Source organism: Mya arenaria, chromosome 1 (genome assembly GCF_026914265.1).
Source record: "Mya arenaria isolate MELC-2E11 chromosome 1, ASM2691426v1".
NCBI lineage: Eukaryota > Metazoa > Mollusca > Bivalvia > Myida > Myidae > Mya > Mya arenaria.
This window is the reverse complement of record NC_069122.1, coordinates 56,158,991-56,177,113: the sequence shown is the minus strand read 5'-3', so window position 1 is coordinate 56,177,113 and position 18,123 is coordinate 56,158,991. Positions and strand designations below refer to the sequence as shown.

General features: G+C 39.9%; 1 protein-coding gene across 1 annotated transcript in view; it reads right to left on the bottom strand.

Moving 5' to 3' along the window:
- The window catches only part of LOC128228594 (multiple epidermal growth factor-like domains protein 6), a 42,714-nt gene that overhangs the window by 6,052 nt on the left and 18,539 nt on the right, over positions 1-18,123 (bottom strand). Inside the window, exons 5-9 of the mRNA XM_052940002.1 lie at positions 13,514-13,649; positions 11,140-11,240; positions 10,586-10,867; positions 3,296-10,201; positions 315-626 (exon numbers count right to left, since the gene is read on the bottom strand). Coding sequence (XP_052795962.1) covers positions 315-626; positions 3,296-10,201; positions 10,586-10,867; positions 11,140-11,240; positions 13,514-13,649 — 7,737 coding nt within the window. The remainder of the gene's footprint in view (positions 1-314; positions 627-3,295; positions 10,202-10,585; positions 10,868-11,139; positions 11,241-13,513; positions 13,650-18,123) is intronic.

Genomic DNA, 18,123 nt, shown 5'->3' with positions numbered 1-18,123 from the left:
TTGTCAGTCGAATAATAAAGTTGATTCTGAAAGCTAAGTGAATATCGATGACAGCTCTTGAAGCTCCAAACTATTGCAGAAATAGATAAATATATCATTTGACAAATTTATTAGTAAATCTGCTGACTTGTGGACAAGAAAACAACATATTTTTTATATATGTTTTTGATTTCATTCTATAGAAAAAGTTTGCTTGATTCATGTCTGATCTTCAAAATTTTCAACACAGACTTGAATCAATTTTTCAAATAATCGTTGGAGTACTTTGCAATAATAAAATGATTGATTATTCATTTTCACAGATAACAACTTACTTCAGGCATTGGGCAGCAGTTAAATCCACCCTTTCCATTGCTGCAGCATGTGTACTGGTCTGGGCAAGTTGATCCATCCCCACATTTCACATCCATAGCTTTAGTGTCAATCAACTCATTGTCAATTGCAGATTGAACATTGTTGTGATGTAATAAACTATTCTTTTTTTCCTCTCCAGCCTTCTCCTTGCTCTTTAGTTTTCTTGTCCTGAGCCAAGGGAATTGAAAGATTCCTCGAGTACACCTTTGAGCTGATAGGTCACACTTGTACCCAATGGGACAGCAATGTTGACCATCAGAACAGCAAACAGCCTTAACATAAACATTATAATAAAAATATTATACCTTACATAATTATGTTACTTTACTTAAATAAGTGACAGTGGACCTTTAAACAGTATAATTTTCAACTGCTTTATAAAGCCTGCAGAAGACTAATGTGTTACCTTTGAATAGACATACAGTTCATGAGTATCATTCTAAACAAGACTATTGTCTAAATCAAAATTTACTTGTTTTTCAGAATAAGATGTCTTTCCATGTAGAAAAAGCTTCCTGTTTTAAGTTCTAAGCTATAATTTATAGTTTTATAATAAAGTTCTGTATAATATAAGAAGTCGCAAAAATCATGACTTTATAGTGACCTCCCAGTAAGCCCATAAACATTGAATGTACCGCGTCCTTCAGCTTCGGTCCATTCAATGTTTGTGGACTGACTAGTCTTTAACTATAATACAAGAAGGCCCTCAGTGGTCTGTGAAATTTCTAGATTAATACCAGGAATAAAAACTAGAGCTATCACTGACGGTGATTAATACCCCCGAACGCCGCCTCTCATTATGATTTATCATTGTATGAAGTTTTATGCTATTCCATCTAGTAGTTTTCAAGTTACTGTCCAAAAAAAACCAACAGAAAAAGGCAATAACTCTGTAATTTGCCAAATAAGTGTAGTGAAACATATACACTGAACTCCTTCTCATTGTGCTGTACAAATGTATAACGTTTTATTACATTCCATCCAGTAGTTTTCAAGTTATGCTACGGACAAGAAAAAAAGTAACAAAGGGCAATAAATCTGTAATTGGCTGAAATAGAATTGCGGTTCCTGTACACTACACTTCCTTTCATTATGATCTATCACTGTATGAAGATTTATTAAATTCCATCCAATAGTTTTCAAGTTATGCTCCGGACAAGAAAAAGTAACAAAGGGCAGTAACTCTGTAATTAGCTGAAATAGAATTGCGGTTCCTGTACACTGCACTCCCTCTCATTATTATCTATCACTGTATGAAGTTTAATTAAATTCCACCCAAAACTTTTCAAGTTATGCTCCGGACAAGAAAAAAGTAACAAAGGGCAGCAACTCTGCAATTAGCTGAAATAGAATTGCTGTTCCTGTACACTGCATTCCCTCTCATTATGATCTATCACTGTATGAAGTTTTATTAAATTCCATCCAATACTTTTCAAGTTATGCTCTGGACAAGAAAAAGTAACAAAGGGCAGTAACTCTGTAATTAGCTGAAATAGAATTGCGGTTCTTGTACACTGCACTCCCTCTCATTATGATCTATCACTGTATGAAGTTTTATTAAATTCCATCCAATACTTTTCAAGTTATGCTCTGGACAAGAAAAAGTAACAAAGGGCAGTAACTCTGTAATTAGCTGAATAGAAATGCGGTTCCTGTACACTGCACTCCCTCTCATTATGATCTATCACTGTATGAAGTTCTAATAGTTTTCAAGTTATGCTCCGGACAAGAAAAAGTAATGAAGGGCAGTAACTCTGTAATTAGCTGAAATAGAATTGCGGTTCCTGTACACTGCACTCCCTCTCATTATGATCTAGCACTGTATGAAGTTTTATTAAATTCCATCCAATAGTTTTCAAGTTATGCTCCGGACAAGAAAATGTAACAAAGGGCACTAACTCTGTAATTGGCTGAAATTGAATTGTGGTTCCTGTACACTGTACTCCCTCTCATTATGATCTATCACTCCGGGCAAGAAAAAAGTAACAAAGAGCAGTAACTCTGTAATAAGCTGAAATAGAGTTATGGTTCTTGTGCACTGCCCTTGCTCTCATTGTGCTTTACCATTGTATGAAGTTTAAATAAATTCCATCTAGTAGTTTGCAAGTTAATGTCTGGGAAAAAAAATGACAGCAAAAAAAAACAAATAAAGGGCAATAACTCAGTAATAAGCTGAAGTAGAGTGATGGTTCTTTAACACTGCACTTCCTCTCATTGTTCTTTACTATTGTATGAAGTTTCAATGAAATCCATCCAGTACTTTTCTAGTTATACTCCTGACAAAAAAAGTAAATAAGAGCAATAACTCAGTAATAAGCAAGAATAGAGTTATGGTTATTGTACACTGCACTTCCTCTCATTATGCTCTATCATTGTATGAAGTTTAATCCAATTCCATCTAGTAGTTTTTAAGTTATGACCTGGACAAGGATATTGCAACGGACCGACCGACCGACCACAGGGTGACTCCAATATACACACTTCAAACCTCGTTTGTCGGGGGTAAAACTAATCATATCTCTACTAGAAATGAAGTCCATTTATTTTTAAACATTTCTGGATTAGTATTGGGAGTAATCAGAGAAATAGTATATGAATGGATTCCTGTGTAGGCCCATATCTGCCCACAATCAATTTATCACAAATTAATTGACTGTAACAAAAAGGTCGGATGTTTGTATACTTATGGTAAGGAAGAACCTTTTTATAAGACATAAAAATGGGAAATTTGACATTTTCAAATATATCATAGTAAATATATTATAACCTAAAATTTAGGTGATTTTTTTATAATTCTTTAAACACTTTCACTTGGAATTCGGCATCTTATCCGAAGCAAAACTGAGGAGATATGGACATTTTCAAATTTCAAAGTTATCAAACATAAAGTATATCCTCCAAATCTAAGGGAGAAAGAAATTTACAATTCTTGAACACTTACATCTGGAAGCGGGCAGCATCCATAAGAGTCAGAATTAGACATTTCACAGCATGTCTGTCCATCCTGGCACTCGGAACCGTCTGGGCAAATAACATCCTTCACATACTGTTTTGCAGGAGATTTTTCAAACCAGTCAAGGATGGTATTACCACGTAGACATTTTCCCTCTTTTACATCACAAGTTGTGCCTGAAGGACAACAATGGACTTGATCACTGCAGCAGACAGCATTTGGTATTGGACAGCAGCCCCATTGTCCATCGCTTGTTTTACAGCACGTATTGCCAGTAGGACACTCATGTGTGGAATCACACCTCACGCCTTCCAGCTCTGTTGCAGGTGTTTTCACAAACCAGTCAAGGACGGTATTACCACGTAGACATTTTCCCTCTTTTACATCACAAGTTGTGCCTGAAGGACAACAATGGACTTGATCACTGCAGCAAACAGCATTTGGTATTGGACAGCAGCCCCATTGTCCATCGCTTGTTTTACAGCATGTATTGCCAGTAGGACACTCATGTGTGGAATCACACTTCACACCTTCCAGCTCTGTTGCAGGTGTTTTCACAAACCAGTCAAAGATGGTATTACCACGTAGACATTTTCCCTCTTTTACATCACAAGTTGTGCCTGAAGGACAACAATGGACTTGATCACTGCAACAAACAGCATTTGGTATTGGACAGCAGCCCCATTGTCCATCGCTTGTTTTACAGCATGTATTGCCAGTAGGACACTCATGTGTGGAATCACACTTCACACCTTCCAGCTCTGTTGCAGGTGTTTTCACAAACCAGTCATGGACAGTGTTACCACGTAGACATTTTCCCTCTTTTACATCACAAGTTGTGCCTGAAGGACAACAATGGACTTGATCACTGCAGCAGACAGCATTTGGTATTGGACAGCAGCCCCATTGTCCACCGCTTGTTTTACAGCACGTATTGCCAGTAGGACACTCATGTGTGGAATCACACTTCACACCTTCCAGCTCTGTTGCAGGTAATTTCACAAACCAGTCAAGGACGGTGTTACCACGTAGACATTTTCCCTCTTTTACATCACAAGTTGTGCCTGAAGGACAACAATGGACTTGATCACTGCAGCAGACAGCATTTGGTATTGGACAGCAGCCCCATTGTCCATCGCTTGTTTTACAGCATGTATTGCCAGTAGGACACTCATGTGTGGAATCACACTTCACACCTTCCAGCTCTGTTGCAGGTGTTTTCACAAACCAGTCAAGGATGGTATTACCACGTAGACATTTTCCCTCTTTCACATCACAAGTTGTGCCTGAAGGACAACAATGGACTCCATCACTGCAGCAATCAGCATTTGGTATTGGGCAGCAGCCCCATTGTCCATCGCTTGTTTTACAGCACGTATTGCCAGTAGGACACTCATGTGTGGAATCACACTTCACGCCTTCCAGCTCTGTTGCAGGTGTTTTCACAAACCAGTCAAGGACAGTGTTACCACGTAGACATTTTCCCTCTTTTACATCACAAGTTGTGCCTGAAGGACAACAATGGACTTGATCACTGCAGCAAACAGCATTTGGTATTGGGCAGCAGCCATACTGTCCACTGCTTAGTTTACAGCAGGTATTGCCAGTAGGACACTCATGTGTGGAGTCACACTTCACACCTTTCAGCTCTGTTGCAGATGTTTTCACAAACCAGTCAAGGACGGTGTTACCACGTAGACATTTTCCCTCTTTCACATCACAAGTTGTGCCTGAAGGACAACAATGGACTTGATCACTGCAGCAGACAGCATTTGGTATTGGACAGCAGCCCCATTGTCCACCGCTTGTTTTACAGCACGTATTGCCAGTAGGACACTCATGTGTGGAATCACACTTCACACCTTTCAGCTCTGTTGCAGGTGTTTTCACAATCCAGCCAAGGACGGTGTTACCACGTAGACATTTTCCCTCTTTCACATCACAAGTTGTGCCTGAAGGACAACAATGGACTCCATCACTGCAGCAAACAGCATTTGGTATTGGACAGCAGCCCCATTGTCCATCGCTTGTTTTACAGCACGTATTGCCAGTAGGACACTCATGTGTGGAATCACACTTCACGCCTTCCAGCTCTGTTGCAGGTGTTTTCACAAACCAGTCAAGGACGGTGTTACCACGTAGACATTTTCCCTCTTTCACATCACAAGTTGTGCCTGAAGGACAACAATGGACTTGATCACTGCAGCAGACAGCATTTGGTATTGGACAGCAGCCCCATTGTCCATCGCTTGTTTTACAGCACGTATTGCCAGTAGGACACTCATGTGTGGAATCACACTTCACACCTTCCAGCTCTGTTGCAGGTGTTTTCACAAACCAGTCAAGGATGGTATTACCACGTAGACATTTTCCCTCTTTCACATCACAAGTTGTGCCTGAAGGACAACAATGGACTCCATCACTGCAGCAAACAGCATTTGGTATTGGGCAGCAGCCCCATTGTCCATCGCTTGTTTTACAGCATGTATTGCCAGTAGGACACTCATGTGTGGAATCACACTTCACACCTTCCAGCTCTGTTGCAGGTGTTTTCACAAACCAGTCAAGGACAGTGTTACCACGTAGACATTTTCCCTCTTTTACATCACAAGTTGTGCCTGAAGGACAACAATGGACTTGATCACTGCAGCAAACAGCATTTGGTATTGGGCAGCAGCCATACTGTCCACTGCTTAGTTTACAGCAGGTATTGCCAGTAGGACACTCATGTGTGGAGTCACACTTCACACCTTTCAGCTCTGTTGCAGATGTTTTCACAAACCAGTCAAGGACGGTGTTACCACGTAGACATTTTCCCTCTTTCACATCACAAGTTGTGCCTGAAGGACAACAATGGACTTGATCACTGCAGCAGACAGCATTTGGTATTGGACAGCAGCCCCATTGTCCACCGCTTGTTTTACAGCACGTATTGCCAGTAGGACACTCATGTGTGGAATCACACTTCACACCTTTCAGCTCTGTTGCAGGTGTTTTCACAATCCAGTCAAGGACGGTGTTACCACGTAGACATTTTCCCTCTTTCACATCACAAGTTGTGCCTGAAGGACAACAATGGACTCCATCACTGCAGCAAACAGCATTTGGTATTGGACAGCAGCCCCATTGTCCATCGCTTGTTTTACAGCACGTATTGCCAGTAGGACACTCATGTGTGGAATCACACTTCACGCCTTCCAGCTCTGTTGCAGGTGTTTTCACAAACCAGTCAAGGACGGTGTTACCACGTAGACATTTTCCCTCTTTCACATCACAAGTTGTGCCTGAAGGACAACAATGGACTTGATCACTGCAGCAGACAGCATTTGGTATTGGACAGCAGCCCCATTGTCCACCGCTTGTTTTACAGCACGTATTGCCAGTAGGACACTCATGTGTGGAATCACACTTCACACCTTCCAGCTCTGTTGCAGGTAATTTCACAAACCAGTCAAGGACGGTGTTACCACGTAGACATTTTCCCTCTTTTACATCACAAGTTGTGCCTGAAGGACAACAATGCACTTGATCACTGCAGCAAACAGCATTTGGTATTGGACAGCAGCCCCATTGCCCATTGCTTGTTTTACAGCAGGTATTGCCAGTAGGACACTCATGTGTGGAGTCACACTTCACACCTTCCAGCTCTGTTGCAGGTGTTTTCACAAACCAGTCAAGGATGGTATTACCACGTAGACATTTTCCCTCTTTCACATCACAAGTTGTGCCTGAAGGACAACAATGGACTCCATCACTGCAGCAGACAGCATTTGGTATTGGGCAGCAGCCCCATTGTCCATCACTTGTTTTACAGCACGTATTGCCAGTAGGACACTCATGTGTGGAATCACACTTCACACCTTCCAGCTCTGTTGCAGGTGTTTTCACAAACCAGTCAAGGACAGTGTTACCACGTAGACATTTTCCCTCTTTTACATCACAAGTTGTGCCTGAAGGACAACAATGGACTTGATCACTGCAGCAAACAGCATTTGGTATTGGGCAGCAGCCATACTGTCCACTGCTTAGTTTACAGCATGTATTGCCAGTAGGACACTCATGTGTGGAGTCACACTTCACACCTTTCAGCTCTGTTGCAGATGTTTTCACAAACCAGTCAAGGACGGTGTTACCACGTAGACATTTTCCCTCTTTCACATCACAAGTTGTGCCTGAAGGACAACAATGGACTTGATCACTGCAGCAGACAGCATTTGGTATTGGACAGCAGCCCCATTGTCCACCGCTTGTTTTACAGCACGTATTGCCAGTAGGACACTCATGTGTGGAATCACACTTCACACCTTTCAGCTCTGTTGCAGGTGTTTTCACAATCAAGTCAAGGACGGTGTTACCACGTAGACATTTTCCCTCTTTCACATCACAAGTTGTGCCTGAAGGACAACAATGGACTCCATCACTGCAGCAAACAGCATTTGGTATTGGACAGCAGCCCCATTGTCCATCGCTTGTTTTACAGCACGTATTGCCAGTAGGACACTCATGTGTGGAATCACACTTCACACCTTCCAGCTCTGTTGCAGGTGTTTTCACAAACCAGTCAAGGACGACGGTATTACCACGTAGACATTTTCCCTCTTTCACATCACAAGTTGTGCCTGAAGGACAACAATGGACTCCATCACTGCAGCAAACAGCATTTGGTTTTGGACAGCAGCCCCATTGTCCATCGCTTGTTTTACAGCACGTATTGCCAGTAGGACACTCATGTGTGGAATCACACTTTACACCTTTCAGCGCTGTTGCAGGTGTTTTCACAAACCAGTCAAGGACGGTGTTACCACGTAGACATTTTCCCTCTTTCACATCACAAGTTGTGCCTGAAGGACAACAATGGACTTGATCACTGCAGCAGACAGCATTTGGTATTGGACAGCAGCCCCATTGTCCATCGCTTGTTTTACAGCACGTATTGCCAGTAGGACACTCATGTGTGGAATCACACTTCACACCTTCCAGCTCTGTTGCAGGTGTTTTCACAAACCAGTCAAGGATGGTATTACCACGTAGACATTTTCCCTCTTTCACATCACAAGTTGTGCCTGAAGGACAACAATGGACTCCATCACTGCAGCAAACAGCATTTGGTATTGGGCAGCAGCCCCATTGTCCATCGCTTGTTTTACAGCATGTATTGCCAGTAGGACACTCATGTGTGGAATCACACTTCACACCTTCCAGCTCTGTTGCAGATGTTTTCACAAACCAGTCAAGGACGGTGTTACCACGTAGACATTTTCCCTCTTTCACATCACAAGTTGTGCCTGAAGGACAACAATGGACTTGATCACTGCAGCAAACAGCATTTGGTATTGGACAGCAGCCCCATTGCCCACTGCCTGTTTTACAGCAGGTATTGCCAGTAGGACACTCATGTGTGGAATCACACTTCACGCCTTCCAGCTCTGTTCCAGGTGTTTTCACAAACCAGTCATGGACGACGGTATTACCACGTAGACATTTTCCCTCTTTCACATCACAAGTTGTGCCTGAAGGACAACAATGGACTCCATCACTGCAGCAAACAGCATTTGGTATTGGACAGCAGCCCCATTGTCCATCGCTTGTTTTACAGCACGTATTGCCAGTAGGACACTCATGTGTGGAATCACACTTCACGCCTTCCAGCTTTGTTGCAGGTGTTTTCACAAACCAGTCAAGGACGGTGTTACCACGTAGACATTTTCCCTCTTTCACATCACAAGTTGTGCCTGAAGGACAACAATGGACTTGATCACTGCAGCAAACAGCATTTGGTATTGGACAGCAGCCCCATTGTCCATCGCTTGTTTTACAGCATGTATTGCCAGTAGGACACTCATGTGTGGAATCACACTTCACACCTTCCAGCTCTGTTGCAGGTGTTTTCACAAACCAGTCAAGGACAGTGTTACCACGTAGACATTTTCCCTCTTTCACATCACAAGTTGTGCCTGAAGGACAACAATGGACTCCATCACTGCAGCAGACAGCATTTGGTATTGGACAGCAGCCCCATTGTCCATCGCTTGTTTTACAGCACGTATTGCCAGTAGGACACTCATGTGTGGAATCACACTTCACGCCTTCCAGCTCTGTTGCAGGTGTTTTCACAAACCAGTCAAGGACGGTGTTACCCCGTAGACATTTTCCCTCTTTCACATCACAAGTTGTGCCTGAAGGACAACAATGGACTTGATCACTGCAGCAAACAGCATTTGGTATTGGACAGCAGCCCCATTGCCCACTGCCTGTTTTACAGCAGGTATTGCCAGTAGGACACTCATGTGTGGAATCACACTTTACACCTTTCAGCTCTGTTGCAGATGTTTTCACAAACCAGTCAAGGACGGTGTTACCACGTAGACATTTTCCCTCTTTCACATCACAAGTTGTGCCTGAAGGACAACAATGGACTTGATCACTGCAGCAAACAGCATTTGGTATTGGACAGCAGCCCCATTGTCCATCGCTTGTTTTACAGCAGGTATTGCCAGTATGACACTCATGTGTGGAATCACACTTCACACCTTTCAGCTCTGTTGCAGATGTTTTTACAAACCAGTCAAGGACGGTGTTACCACGTAGACATTTTCCCTCTTTCACATCACAAGTTGTGCCTGAAGGACAACAATGGACTTGATCACTGCAGCAAACAGCATTTGGTATTGGACAGCAGCCCAATCGTACTATGCCATCTTTACTACAGCACGTTTGTTCAGGAGCACACGTATTCATGTCACACTTCACACTTGTATTGAGTTGTAGAGTTTGAATTGTTGAAGTTATTTTATGCCATTCATAAGTTGATGTTTTATCGATGCATTTCTGACCTTGCGAATCACACTTTGTTCCATGTGGACAACAGTGTTTTTTGTCATCACAACATACAGCCTGAAAATTTAATAATAAATCTTGGTTAAATAGAACGTTTATGAAGACAATACATGTGTGAATTAACTATTCATAGCAGGACAAAAATTCATTTTAAATCAAAGACATATGCACAAGATTATGTGACGAATAAATGGTATAGTTACATATGTGCATGGTTTATTGCAGCAGATACAGAGATAATTTCTGGAGTTATTTGAAAATTAATTGAAATAAAAGTTATAAACTTTCAATTTTGTTTCCTAGATTATGCCATTTTCCCACTGCAAGTTGATAACATTTATAAAATTTGTATGCACAATGAAAATAAGCAGCCTACATTATTTGATACACAGGAAATCATAACTTAAATTGAAAGGTTATAATTATGGGAATTCCACTTACATCTGGTTTAGGACAGCACCCCCATTTTCCTTCCTCCATCTTGCAGCAAGTATTCCCAGTTGGACATGCATGCTTGTTATCACACTGAATAGAAGATAGTGACATCACTTCCTGTGTTGATGTCACTTCTTGTAGTGGTGATGTCATATCCTGTTTGTGGCCTCTAGTTTTTTGAAACCAGTCTAAAGTTTCACCAGTTGATTGGTGCACACATTTGGAATGGTGTAAGTCACATTTAGTGTTCTCAGGACAACAGTGAATTTCATCTGAGCAGCACACAGCCTAAACATGAGAAATAAATTCCAAACTGCACAATACTTAAAACAAGCTTATAATGTAATAGGTTAAATAACTTCCATGTGTAGCTGCATGGAGTATGTCTTGTGACAGGTTAAGAAAAGTATGTGGCCAGTCTAGGGATTGAACCAAATACACCCTGCTTACAACTCACCATCAACTGAGTCTACCATCAATGATAACTTGCATATTCTCTGTCAGTATAAGTTATTACTAGGCATTTAAGCAAAGAGGATGCTCAAAATTAAATAACAAACCTTTGGCAGAGGACAACAGGAGTAGCCTTCAGCAGATTTGCAGCATGTCTGGCCGTCCTGGCATTGATGTTCACCGTCTGGGCACATGACTGATTTAATCTCTAGAAATAGAAGACATCAATGTACCATGTTTGTCCTGACAGGTTCATGCCCTAATTAACATGCACAGCCAATGCTTTGAATGATTCTGGAACTTGCGCAATTCTTAACCTGACAGAAACTAGTAGAAATGCGGCTAATTTCATTTTAAACATCATATTAATCACATATTTTTTGCATAATCACTATTCCTTTTGAAATGTTATTTTATAGTTTTAAGGGACAAATTAACTTCAATTCCTCCCTTTTCAAGATATATTGTGTGAATGAGTGTGATCCATTGGTTAGCGCACTCGCTTCTCACCAAGGTGACCAGGGTTCGATTTCTGGCCTGGACGCATTTGAGTTTGGTTTGTGGTCACCATGCCAGACAAGTGGGTTTCCTCAGGGTACACCGGTTTCCCCCACAACACAAGACGATAGTCTCGCGTAACATCATGCAAATGAGAGTGATTAATATAATGTTGTAATAACTTGTTTCATAATCGTTGTAAAATAAATAAGTTTAAACTATTGGTATTGATGTCCGCCTATCACCCAACAGGTTGTGGGTTTGATCCCCACCAGGGGTACTAATTTTATTTTAGAATAAGAATTTTATGTGTATTCGAAATTCCCTTTTTCTTGCAAATTTCCCCTTTGGAAGAGCCCCATCCCCATGAACTAAGAGACAGCCCTGGGGCCTGTTTCAATAAAGGATTTTAGTTACTTCAATAATCATCAATCTGTTTAAATGTCACAATGGTGGTTTAATTCCTCAACCATGTTTTCGTATTTAATGCTGGCTAAATTTCGTTTCACTCATATAAGGAGCAAAATAATGAAACTATGACACTGAGATGAATTCAATTAAGGCAAGTATGTGAACCCCTGGAAATGTCAGAAAGGTAGATATGGGTCTCCGAGCCCAAAAAATAGGTTCAAAAGCAATAGAATTTCCATTGCATTTTCAGCAAGGTTGTTACTATTTTTTAGACTTTCGAAAAATAAGCCTATAATGAATTAGGTCACTAGTTCACACTGCAGGCAATTGTGCCTCATTTCTTTATGGAAAATTACCAGAAACCCCACACATTTTCTTTAACTACAAATAATATTGCAATGTGCTATGCTCTACTGTGGGTGACGTCACAGGTCATGGTTAGGGGTCTTGTCCAAAATTTTGGTGTTTTTATTGAGAAAACCGAAAGAATATTACGTGTGGCTTGTGAAAACTAAAGCTTAATTTTAGAAGAGTCGCTTATACATCAATCAGACTGCCTAAACAGGTCCAGTGCAGAGTGTAAGAGCAGACGACAGTAGAATTGTGTATGTTAATTTTTGCGCCAAAATGCCGTAAAGTTTTATACATTGAAGATAATTAATAACACTCATCTTTGTAAATAGGGATTATTTTTTTTATAATGTTTTGAAAAGCATATAAATATGTCTTTAATATTAACAAACAATGCTGAAAGGTAGGAGGCAAGTCTTTTGTGAACACGACTGTAATTTAGCAACAATCTCAGCCGAGATGTCAAGTGCTTTGAAAGTTGTTTATTGCATCTTTTTCCTTAAAGTGACTGAGTATGGGGAATTATTGAACGATTGAAAGAATTTTGAGGGTTTTATAATGAAATTTTAAGGCCCAAATTGTTTTTTTTTCAAAAGCAGTAGATTTTGTTGGGAGATTGGTAGGGGGTATTAAAAGCGTTAGCTTTTACCTACCGCCGGTAGAATTCACATATTTATGCGAAAAGCTACAGAAACAAGCACAGTAGCAAAAAATTTAAACATAAACCTGGTTTAATGGCACTGGGTAAATGCCAAAGACATAGAACACAAAATCACAAACAAGAAACATGGAAGAACAGCACAAAACTCCACAAACAGCACAGTGGACACATACTATATATAAAAATTTATGTCTGATTTAGGACTAAAATCTTTATTGAAACAGTTCCAGGATAGAAATTTACCTTAATACAATGGGGATAGAGGGCCTAATTTATTAAGCATGTTGCTTATTACTCTGACAGACAATATTTTGATCTGTCCATTGCTTCATTTTTTCTTTGCATTTACAAGCTTGCCTGAGAATGATTCAAACTTAAGACCATAAGGACAAATGTAAAACTTATGTAAAGAGGCAAGCTTAAAATGGCATATCTTTCTCAACACCCTTGTGGGGAATGTTTAGTTCTGCCCATGGTTTTATGTTGTCCTCGCAAATACAAGCACGTCTGAGGGGGGTCACACTTGGGGCTACTGGGAATAGCCTTGAAAAATATCCTACCTTGTTTTACACCTTTGTTGACAAGGTTCTGATCTGCCCATGGCTGTATGGTGTCCTCGCTAATACACGCTTGTCTGAGGGGGTCACATTTAAGACCTTTGGGACAGCAATGTTTCATGTCAGAGCAGCACGAAGCCTGTAACAAAAGATTAAGATTTATGTTACTCATTAGCTGAACATGAAACATATTTAGTTAAATTATTTTGACTCCAGTATTCTCTAAATAACTTCAAATATCACTATTATACAACTATTATACAACTATTATACAACTATTATACAAATAATGATTTAGACGATGTAGACATCTTATTATCAACTGTACATTTTTTCCCTCTGAAAGAATCAGGAAATTCACTTCCATACTCAAAAAGGGTTTGAAATCAATTTGAGGTTAAAACATAACAAGAGCTGTCACAGAGACAGCGCGCTCGACTATTCCGCCGCCTTTCAATGTAAGGATTGAAAAGCTTTGGCGAAACAGGCATGGATCACTGTTAGATTAGATTTCAATGCAATACATGATGTGCTGAGATATTAACATAAATGTGGTTACATGGAAAATTTTAACCACAATTTTTAAGTCTAATAATAAAGGGCCATTATTTGCAAAATACAGTTATCTAACTTGGTTATTCAATTACGTTGGGTGGTTGAATACCATTGTATGAAGTCTAAATGCAGTACATCAGGTAGTTGCTGAGCTATTATCCTATTATGTGTGCTAACATGCAAGACCTCAACCAGAATTTTTAAGTCTCATAATAACGGGGCAAAAATTATATAATATGAAAGATAGAGTTATATTACTTGATTAAAGAAGAAGGTTAAATGGTTGGGAGCCTGTGTGTAACATTTCATTGCTATACATGATGTAATCGCTGAGGTATTGACTTAAAAGTGGTTACATGCAAAACCTTAACCAGAATTTCTATGTCCAAAAAAGGGGCCATTATTTGAATTTAATGCAAACTAGAGTTATCTAACTGGGTTAATTAATTAGGTTAGATGGTTGAGTACCATTGTATAAAGTCTCAATGTAATACCTCAAGTAGTTGCTGAGATATGAACCTATGTGTGCTTGCACACACCTTAACCAGAATTTCTAGGTCATATAATAAAGGGCAATTATTTGCATTAAATGCAAACTAGAGTTATCCTACTTGGTTAATTAAGTAGGTTGGATGGTTGAGTACCATTGTTTCAAGTCTCAATGCAATACCTCAAGTAGTTGATGAGATATTAACCTATATGTGCTTGCACGTAAAACCTTAACAAGAATTTCTAAGTCGAATAATAAAGGCCTATTATTAGAGTTGTTTAACCTGGTTAATTAAGTAGGTTGGATTGTTGAGTTCCATTGTATAAAGTCTCAATGCAATAACTCAAGTAGTTGCTGAGATATTAACCTATGTGTGCTTGCATGCAAAACCTTAACCAAGGTGTGACGCCAACGCCGACGCTTGGGTGAGTAGTATAGCTCTCCATATTCTTCGAATAGTTGAACTATAAATGAAATAGACCTAGTGTAACCTTTCCATACAACTTATTTGTTTCATAATATAATAATATCTCATGACGTCAAAGTATAACAATTTTAAACAAGAGGCCAAAAAGGGCCTATGCTCTACTGGCTGGGTTTGTGTGGTCAACATCACTGTTTTCGAAAAGAACCAACCTCTTATGGATATCTGAATACTCTACAAGTTTCATTGAGATACAATCAAAACTGAAGACTGTATCATGTTCACAAGCATTTTTTACACAATAGCATTTTTTTTTATACTATAAAGGCCCATAATCTAATCATTTCAAGGCTCATAATCTAGGCATGCATGGGCAGATCTAGCTGGTTTTCAAAAGGAACCAAGCTCTAATGGATATCCAAATACTGTACAAGTTTCATCGAGATACAATAAAAACTGAAGACTGTATCGTGTTCACATGCAATTGTTTATACAACAGTTTTTTTTATACTATCAAGGCCCATTATCTCGGCATGCATAGGCAGACATGGCTTGTTTTCGAAAGGAACAAAGCTCTAATGGATATCTAGATACTGTACAAGTTTCATCGAGATACAATCAAAACTGAAGGATGTATCATGTTCACAAGGAATTGTTTACAGACACACTGATTTTTTATACTATCAAGGCCCATAATCTAGGCATGATCTGGCTGGTTTTCGAAAGGAACCGAGCTCTAATGGATATGTAGATACTGTACAAGTTTCATCAAGAAACAATCAAAACTAAAGGCTGTATCGTGTTGACAAGGAATTGTTTACAGACGCACGGACGCACATACTACATACACATGGTGACACACACCCTTACATACATCAATCTGACATTGTGACACACACCCTTACATAACCAAACTGACATTGTGACACACACCCTTACATACATCAAACTGACATTGTGACACACACCCTTACATACATCAATCTGACATTGTGATACACACCCTTACATAACCAAACTGACATTGTGACACACACCCTTACATACACCAAACTGACATTGTGAAACACACCCTTATATAACCAAACTGACATTGTGACACACACCCTTACATACATCAAACTGACATTGTGACACACACCCTTACATACATCAAACTGACATTGTGACACACACCCTTACATACATCAAACTGACATTGTGACACACATCTTTACATACATCAATCTGACATTGTGACACACACCCTTACATAACCAAACTGACATTGTGACACACATCCTTACATAACCAAACTGACATTGTGACACACACCCTTACATAACCAAACTGACATTGGGACACACACCCTTACATACACCAAACTGACATTGTGACACACACCCTTACATACACCAAACTGACATTGCAACACACACCCTTACATAACCAAACTGACATTGGGAAACACACCCTTACATAACCAAACTGACATTGTGACACACACCCTTACATACACCAAACTGACATTGCAACATACACCCTTACATAACCAAACTGACATTGTGACACACACCCATACATAACCAAACTGACATTGTGACACACACCCTTAGATAACCAAACTGACATTGTGACACACACCCTTACATAACCAAACTGATATTGTGACACACACCCTTACATACATCAATCTGACATTGTGACACACACCCTTACATACATCAAACTGACATTGTGACACACACCCTTACATACATCAAACTGACATTGTGACACACACACTTACATAACCAAACTGACATTGTGACACACACCCTTATATAACCAAACTGACATTGCAACACACACCCTTACATAACCAAACTGACATTGTGACACACACCTTTACATAACCAAACTGACATTGCGACACACACCCATACATACACCAAACTGACATTGCGACACACACCCTTACATAACCAAACTGACATTGTGACACACACCCTTACATAACCAAACTAACATTGTGACACACACCCTTACATAACCAAACTGACATTGTGACACACACCCTTACATAACCAAACTGACATTGCGACACACACCCATACATACACCAAACTGACATTGTGACACACATCCTTACATACACCAAACTGACATTGTGACACACATCCTTACATACACCAAACTGACATTGCGACACACACCCATACATACACCAAACTGACATTGTGACACACATCCTTACATACACCAAACTGACATTGTGACACACATCCTTACATACACCAAACTGACATTGTGACACACACCCTTACATAACCAAACTGACATTGCGACACACACCCATACATACACCAAACTATAATTGTGACACACATCCTTACATACACCAAACTATAATTGTGACACACATCCTTACATAAACCAAACTATAATTGTGACACACATCCTTACATACACCAAACTTACATTGTGACACACACCCTTACATTAACCAAACTGACATTGCGACACACACCCATACATACACCAAACTGACATTGTGACACACATCCTTACAAACACCAATCAGACATTGTGACACACACCCTTACATACATCAAACTGACATTGTGACACACACCCTTACATACATCAAACTGACATTGTGACACACACCCTTACATACACCAAACTGACATTGTGACACACACCCTTACATAACCAAACTGATATTGTGACACACACCCTTACATAACCAAACTGACATTGTGACACACACCCTTACATAACCAAACTGACACTGTGACACACACCCTTACATACACCAAACTGACATTGCAACACACACCCTTATATATACCAAACTGACATTGTGATAACTATGTCAAGCTGACTGCAAGTGGGCTTGACAATAATTCAACTATATTTGATTGGCATTTTTTAGTAGTAAAACATCGAATAGCTTAAAGGGTATAAACATCTGTATAAATAAGAAATGATTAAAAGAACATTCTGTCTGATTGTTGGCCATCTTGATTTCCATGAACGTATTACAGTACAAACATGAAGAAGGTTCAAATGACATGTTTTCTATGCATGGTCCATAATAATTTATGGTGGGGAATTGGTAGTATGGTAACAGGAAGCTATGTGCTCCCTGCTACTTCAAAATTTCAACTCTCACTGTTAATG